We start from the raw sequence: 8,650 nt of genomic DNA on the forward strand, positions 1-8,650 counted from the left end.
AATGCGCTTTACACAATTGATGTGTGTATGGATTGGGATAACAGTTGTATGAGCCCCTAATAAAATGTTAAAAAAAATTTATAAATTATTTTTATTTTAATATTTTACACCGTCTGCTGTCTCCCTCACTCATCATTGCAATCGGTTCCCCCTTTCTCCTCCTACCCTCATGGTATCACTACTCTCATTACTGGTCCCGAGGAGTTTCTGTCCTAGAGCTCACGTCTGTACCGTGTACATTCTCTGGTCTAGCCAGATTTGTAAGGTAGCATTGGGATGATAGTGGGGATGAGAAAGCATTAAAGAACTAGAGGAATGTTATGTGTTTCATTGGTGCTTATACTGCACCCTGGCTGGCTCATCCCTTCCTTGTGATCTTTCTGTGAGGGGATGTCCAGTTGTCCACAGATGGGCTTAGGGCTTCCATTCCGACCCCCCCTGGTTTGCCTGATCCCTTCGACACCTCATGATCACACGGGCTGGTGTGCTTCTTCCATGTGGGCTTTGTTGCCTCCCTTCTAGATGAGATGATCCTCTTATTGCATGTTCCTTGTATTAGTTTTTTAACGTGTCCATGTTTATTTTTCAAAATAAATATTGATACAAATTAGTATGTATACATTTGAAGCTGACGAAATGAGAGGGAGCCATGTCCGCCCTCCTCCAGGTGCATAAAGGGTGAGAAGAATTCAACTGCACACCAACCCTAGGCTTATTTCTCAAGCAGATTTCGGATATACCCCCACTTTTAACCTTCGTTATCCTATTCTAACATCCTTCTACAGCACCCTACCTCTCTACTGGGTTCAACAGTCCATTGTGATGGTCACAGAGAACCCACAGAAAATAATCATGATTATGGCAATTAGGGAAACTATTCAGTTACAAGTCAGGGTCAGAAACATTAAGGGAGCAGTTATTTTGCCTGCAGCACTTCCCAACTGTGTCGCCAGGGGCACCTTTGTGTCTTTGGCCTCTCAGTCATTTGCCATTTGGACTCTGCCCTGTTTGGGCAAGTGTTACAAAAAACTCTCTTTTAGCAGTGATAAGTGCCAAAGGGCACGCTACTCTACAAGTCAGCCTTCTGTCTATCAAGGCAGACACTCCACTCAGCTTTACTTAGGCTGTCGATGCCATGGTGCCCCCACCCCTGGTATATCAGATGCACTCTGCATGTGGCCCTCCTTTCTTGATGGTCAGCAAATTCTTTGTTTCTGCTTCTGAGATGACTTTTATATATCAGTGTCATGGAAATCTGACCAATCACTTTATATTAGTTCCATACATCTTATCTGTATGCTTCCGTCTAGTCATCAGGGGGAAGTTACAAAGACTATGGATAAAAGAGTCATACAAACTAATTTCACGTCACTGCAGAAACTGTCTAGTAGTTAAATTCAAATTCAAATGATTCTTTACTTGAAATCGGTGGCTTAGTGCCTACTGGCTTAGAGCAGAAGTGTAAGGGTCAGATTATATACTTTCAACTCTTAACTTCATTGCCTACTAGCCATGTGACTGCTCTCTCTCTGAGTTTCAGTCACCTCATCTATAAAATAGGATTATTTACCTAACAGAGTTCTTGAAAGCATTCAATGAGATAACGACTTCAACATAGAATGTAAATAAACATTTGCTGTACTATCCTTGCCATTGTTTCATATTGGCTCCATACCAGCAAGTGTAAATGAATTACATCCTTGTCATTTTATAGATGAAAAAATAAAGTCCAACAATAGTTGATTGTCATGCTTAATAAAACACAATGGCTTGCTGTTGCTAATTGTAACAGTCAACATATGTACACTAGAGCTAATTATGGAAACTCAGTGAATACTCAAAACACTGTCAGGAGAAGGGTACTATTATTATCTACTATTATCATCTCATTTTACATATGAAGAATTGAGGCCCAGAAAAAGATTAAAGTGGTCAAGGATTTCATTTGACTCTGATCCAGAATCAATGCCCATGGAAGCAGTCAAAAAATAAAAAATAAAAACGATTGCACTGGTCAAATCTTCTGTAAAAGATCTCTTTAAAGTGCTAAAAGGCAAAAATGCAACTTTGAGGGCCATGGGGTACCTGACCCAAGCCATAGTATTTTTCTAGTGCCTCATGTGCATGCAAAAGTTGTATAAGGAGTAAGGAAAACTGAAGAATTGATGGCCTGATGATGGTGTTGGGGAAGAATGTGGACCATACTATGGACTGCCAGAAGGAGGAACAGATCTACCTTGGAAGAAGTACAGCCAGAATGCTACCTTAGAGGGAAGGATGGCAAGACACTGTACTTTGCACATGTTCTCAGGAGGGACCAAGTCTTTGCAGAAGGCAAGTACCCTTGGTAAAGGAGAGTATCAGTGCAAAAAAGGAAGAGCCTCAATGAGATGGTGGATGAACGGAACACACCAATGTCGGAAAGTAGCAAAATTCACCTAGCACTAAAGTTGTACTTTGAGAGTTAAAATACCTAATGATGGTCAAAGAAAGCATGGATCTTTCACAGCCAGAGGAAAAAAGGGGACAATTTATCTGCAATGTTCTACTTATTAATGCTAATGTCATAAACATCACAGTTTGAAGCACCCGAAGTTTGTATACAGTAATTTCAGCTGGTAAGCATGACCTGGCCACTGGTAATAAATACTGAAAACATGTACACCCAGCCAACAGAAAGGACAGTATTCTCTCTTCATGTAACATAAACCTTACTTAAATATAAACCTCCATGTTTACATGCTTACAAGAGAAAACGAGAGGCTATTGTGAAATAATACTTTCAAAATAAAGAATAGCATAAATTGCATACTTTATTTGAAAGAGCTGTAACTTAGATTGTTTAACAGTAGCAAGTACAATAGATACTGTTGGTAATTGTGTCGATTTTTGAAGAGGTGCTAGTTGTTAATCTTTAGATTGCTTTTCTTGATTGCAGTTACATATATTACCAAAAAAATCACCTTTCTAATTATTTTTAGATGTAAACTGAGTGACATTAATTGTATGAACCAGGTTATGTAATAGTCGTTATGTTCAAGTTGTTGATGCCATTATTTATTATAAACAAATTGGATTTCTTAAAAGTAATCATATTCCAAACATACTATTATTTGCTTATAGCCTTTTTTCCCCAAAACCATTTTATTGGGAGCTAATACAGAAATCTTATCATTCCATAGTTCAATCAGATCAATCAGTATTATACAATTGCTACCATAATCCATTTCAAAGCATTCTTTTCCTTCTTGAATTCCTTAATACAGGCTCCCCTTTATTCCCTCTGCCCTCTGTGCTCCCCAGGAACCCTTATTCTACTGCTTGTCTATAGTGGCTCATCAATACTGAGTTTCTTATACGGAAAAACATATAACAACAATTTAAGAGGGCTGTCCACAATAACAAAATACATCATAGATAAACCCCACTATGAAGCAAATAAACAAAAAACACAGAAACTATTGAAAACCAGATCAGGTTCAACGTGTTATCAGAATGGGGAATCAAGTGACAAGGTTTTAACTGCTTAAATCAGGTTTATCATTTTGATCTCCTAGAGTCATCCTCCAAATACTCTCTGGTTTGGTAGCCCGTTTAGTTCCCATCCCTCCATCATGGATGGAGAGAAATCACCTGAGGCTTATTTCCTGTGTATGTCTCACAAATAGATCTGGGGCTCCCACTGTCATCCAGTCTTCTGAAAACCAGATTCTCACACTTCAGACTCTGATACTATTTGCTCTTTGACTTTTGATTATATGATTTATAATCCTTGGGTCACAGATACTGGTGTGTTTATAGTCTTTATTTAACAAATTATCAAAAAGGAAAATAGAATCATCAAAACAGAAAATAGGTACATAGATGTATAATTTTAAAATTTAGTCTTCAAATATATATGAAATTGTGCCACTTAAACGAAATCAGTGTAGTAGTACATGTGCACTACCTTGCAGAGCTAGTAAATATCTGAACGATTATGTCTTTTCATATACACGGATCTTCCGTTATCTGTTTTACTTTGTATTATTAATTTACGTAGATTGTGCTCAATATGACAAGATCGTGATAGTGAATAAAAAAATGTAGCAACACTTATCTGAAGATAAATATTCTTAAACCTTATAGAGAAAGTTCTACCATTTCTACATAAGACAAATACACTAAGGGGACAAGGGGGAATAAACAAATCCTTACCAATTTTTCTGCTTCGGTGTTCATTTCCCTTAATTTCTTGATGTGTTCCTTTTTAATCATGAGAATTTTTGATAATTTGGTCTACAAAGAAATACATTCTTGAGTAAACAGAGGTATTTAAATATTTCAATGAGAAATCAAACTACTTCCTTGTAGACCTGCTCCACCTGTCGGTCTGTCTATGAGTCCTCTTGTGTATCGCCACTGCAGGATTGTGTATACAACAGTATTTATCGCTGTCACCTCTAGATCCAGCACTCCTCCCTGTGTCTTCCGCATCTCCATCATTTTCTAATAAAAACTCTACAGGCTACAAAAAATGTTGAATGGTATACCACAAAGATTCAATCAGCAAAACCCAGACTATGGAAAATTCTACAAATAAATACTTCAAGTTTTGTCAACAACGAAGTTGTATAACGTAACAGAATATTAAGCACTCAAGATACAACTGGAAAATCTGAACACTGTTGGGGTACTTCATGATGTTGATAAATTTCTCTCATTTTCATGATACAGTATAGTATTGGTATTATAGTTATGTTTCTTTAAATAAAAAAAATCATTGTCTCTAAAGAGATAAATACCCAGTTACTTCTCCCATTTAATTAAATTTAAATTTAAATACCCATTTAAATTTTCCATGAAAAAAATTGGCCTAAGTTGATGTAAGCAGAGGACCTTGTTAGATAGTATGTACACAACCTTGTTCACTCAGACTTAATAATCGGTTGGCTTGTAATTTTCTGGATTCTTAATTTTATAGAAATCTGTTATTCTAGAATGGGAAGCAGTAAAAGGAGGTTGAGATGAAGGTAACAGTCTTCCTTCCTCATTTTTTCCCGTTTTTTGTTGTTGTTTTTTAAAATCATTTTATTGGGGGCTCGTCCAACTCTTATCACAATCCATCGTGTCAAGCACATTTGTACATTTGTTGCCCTCATCATTCTCAGAACATATGCTTCCTACTTGAGTCCTTGCTATCAGCTCCTCATTTTTCCCCCTCCCTCTCCGGCCCCCTGCCCTCATGAACCCTTGATAATTTATAAATTATTATTATTTTGTCATGTCTTACACTGTCCGACGTCTTCCTTCACCCACTTTTCTGTCATCCGTCCTGGATTCCCTGTGTTTCCAGTTCTAATCTGTACCAGTGTACATCCTCTGGTCTAGCCAGATTTGTAAGGTAGAACTGGGATCACGATAGTGGAGGTGGAAGGAAGCATTTAAGAACTAGAGGAAAGTTGATGTATGTTTCATTGTTGCTACACTGCACCCTGACTGGGCTCGTCTCCTCCCCATGACCCTTCTGTAAGAGGATGTCTAGTTGCCTACAGATGGGCTTTGGGTCCCCACTCCGCACTCCCCCTCATTCACAATGATATGATTTTTAGTTCTTTGATGCCTGATACCTCATCTATTTGACACCTCGTGATCACAGAGGCTACTATGCTTCTTCTATGTGGGCTTTGTTGCTTCTGAGCTAGATGGCCACTTGTTTACCTTCAAGCCTTTAAGACCCCAGATGCTATATCTTTTGATAGCCAGGCACTATCAGCTTTCTTCACATTTGCTTATGCACCCATTTGTCTTCAGTGATCTTGTCGGGAAGGTGAGCATCATGGAATGCCAGTTTAACAGAACAAAGTGTTCTTGCATTGAGAGAGTACTTGAGTAAAGACCCAATGTCTATCTGCTACCTTAATACTAAACCTATAAATATATGCACATAGATCTATTTCCCCATCCTTATATATACATATGTAAATGCCTGTTTTTAGACCTCTATAAATGCCTTTTGCATCCTAGTTCTTTCTTCTATTTCCTTTTACTTTCCTCTTGTCCCACTATCATGCTCAGCCTTCATTTGGGTTTTGTAATTCCTCTCAGTTTCATCACCTTTGATCAAGCCCTACCAGGCCTCCTACACCCTCCTCGCCACTGATTTTGGATCACTTGTTGTTCCCTTGTCCCCGGGTTTGTTAACACCACTTTCTTTCCCCCACCTCCCCTTCTCCCATGTCCCCTCTGAATGGGAAGTAGTAAAAGGAGATTGAGATGAAGGTACAGTCTTACTTCCTCATTTTTTCCTGTTCTTTTTGGTAGATTGTTTTTTAAAAAAGCGATACTGGTCCTTTATTTATCAAACTGGGCCATCATGAAAGAGTTCATCAATCTTTTCAGATTTCTTAAAATCCCTGTTGTTGTTAGGTCCCCACTGAGTCTATCTTCAACTCAAGGTGACACTATGTGACAGAGAAGAACAGCCCATCAGGTTTCCTAGTCTAATCCTTATAGGACAGATGACCAGGTTGCTCGCTTAAAGATCTGCCAGGTAGGTTCAAACTGCCTACTTTTTGGTTAGCATCCAAGTAGTTAACCATTCAAAAGGAAAATTCGTTCTATGAATCATAAAACTTTGCCCCCCAAACTTAATCCTGCCATAAGAAACATGAAAAGAAAAAATGATTAAAAAGATATCCCTCTACCAACATGTACACTGCTACAGATAAATGCCCGCAACACAGGGAATCAAGGATAGATAAACCCCTCGGGGCCAACAATGAGTAAAGATACCAGGAGGATAGGGGAAGATTGGGGGAAGAAAGGGGGAATCGATCATAAGGATCAACATATAACCCCCGCCCAGAGAGACAAACAACAGAAAAGTGGGTGAAGGGCGACAGAGGACGATGTAAGATATGAAAACAATAATCTATAACTTATCAAGGGTTCGTGAGGGAAGGCGGGCGGGAGAGGAAGGGGGAAAATGAGGAGCTGATATCAAGGGCTCATGTAGAAAGAAAATGCTTTGAAAATGATGATGGCAACAAATGTATAAATATGCTTGACACAATGAATGAATGTATGAATTATAATGAGATGTAAGGGCCAAAATAAAATTACTTAATAAAAAAAAATGCATTTGCCTCAAGCTTACTATCAGCAAGAGTAAAAAGTATTTTGTAAAATCTTAATCTAAAAAACCAAACCCATTGTCCCATAGGGTTCCGGGCTGTAGATCTTTCTTTCACAGAGTGGCTGGTTCAAATCACTAGCCTTTGGGCTTGTAGCTAAGTTCTCCAACCACAGCACCACCAGAGATCTGTATTGGTTAAGTAGTACACTATTAAACAGAGCCACCATTTTCTGTCAGTTTGTTGTAGTGTGGTGCCTTGTATTATTCTGTTGTAATGCTGGAGCTGCTGCACAAGACCTCTTTTAAAGTGCTAGAGAACAGACGTCACTTTCAGAACTAATGTGTCCCTGACCAAAGCCAGAGTATTTTTTAAAAATCATTTTACTGGGGGCTCGTACAACTCTTATCAAGCCGTAGTATTTTTAATTGCTTCATGTGCACGTGAAAGTTGGAAGAGCAAAGAGGATCAAAGAATATGAGTTATGGTACTGGTGAAGAATAATGAAATTACCACGAATTGCCAGAAGTACAAGCAAATCTGTCCTAAAAGAAGTACAGCCAGAATGTTTCTTGAAAACGAGGATGGCAAGACTTCATACCATATAGTTTAGACGTGTTGTGTGGAGAGGACAGTCCTGGACAAGGACTTGGTGCCTGGTAAGTGGAGGGACAGCAGAAAAGGGAAGACCCCGACAAGACTGACTGACACCATGGCTGCAACAACAGGCTCACACTAAGAACAACTGTGAGGATGGCGAAGGCCCAGGCGACGTTTCTCTCAGTGGTACACAGGGTCGCTATGAGTTGGAAGTGATTTGATGGAACCTAACGTTAAAAATAGTACACATACTATTAAGGGGTCATAAAGTCAGTTCTAACTCATAGAAATCCTATGTGCAACAGAATGAGACACTGCTCGGTCCTTCATCACCTGAACAATTGTTCTTACGTTGAAAAATAATTGGGATACGAAGCTGTTTGGTTTTGTAAATACTTATTATAGTCTAAGAAACTCTATATAAGGTTCCTATGAGTAGGAATTGATTTTATGGCAATGGGTTTCGTTTTTAACCACTAAATACTTAGCAAATACCTGGTTCCAGTCTTAGTAAAGGAAAGAACTCTGTTTAACTATATATAGCCAGTGAGGCCATCAACACTGCTGAAACACAGAGACTTTAGTCTCTAGCTCCCTCTGGTGACCAATTCTCCTACACACAGACAAACTACCTGTTCAGATACAACTTTGACCTTCATTAGAAAATAACTATCTTTCTAGTGGGACAGGGGGAAAATCAAGGGAAATAGAGGAAAGTGCTGGGAGGCAAAGGGCATTTATAGAGGTCTAAATAAAGGCATGTACATATGCAAATATATTTATATGAGGATAGGGAAATAGATCTATGTGTCTATATTTATAGGTTTAGTATTAAGGTAGCAGAGGGACATTGGGCCTCCACTCAAGTACTCCCTCAATGCAAGAATACTTTATTCTATTAAATTGGCATTCTATGATGCTCACCTTCCTGACAC

The 8,650-nt window shown here is 38.7% G+C and overlaps 1 protein-coding gene across 1 annotated transcript in view; it reads right to left on the reverse strand.

Annotated features, from left to right (window-relative positions):
• Positions 1 to 8,650, reverse strand: part of LIN9 (lin-9 DREAM MuvB core complex component) — an 84,869-nt gene that overhangs the window by 7,905 nt on the left and 68,314 nt on the right. The window contains exon 11 of the mRNA XM_004699949.2: positions 4,198 to 4,278. Coding sequence (XP_004700006.1) covers positions 4,198 to 4,278 — 81 coding nt within the window. The remainder of the gene's footprint in view (positions 1 to 4,197; positions 4,279 to 8,650) is intronic.

This window comes from Echinops telfairi, unplaced genomic scaffold (genome assembly GCF_000313985.2).
Source record: "Echinops telfairi isolate 266 unplaced genomic scaffold, ASM31398v2 ScPeMD7_7424;HRSCAF=8462, whole genome shotgun sequence".
NCBI classification, from domain to species: domain Eukaryota; kingdom Metazoa; phylum Chordata; class Mammalia; order Afrosoricida; family Tenrecidae; genus Echinops; species Echinops telfairi.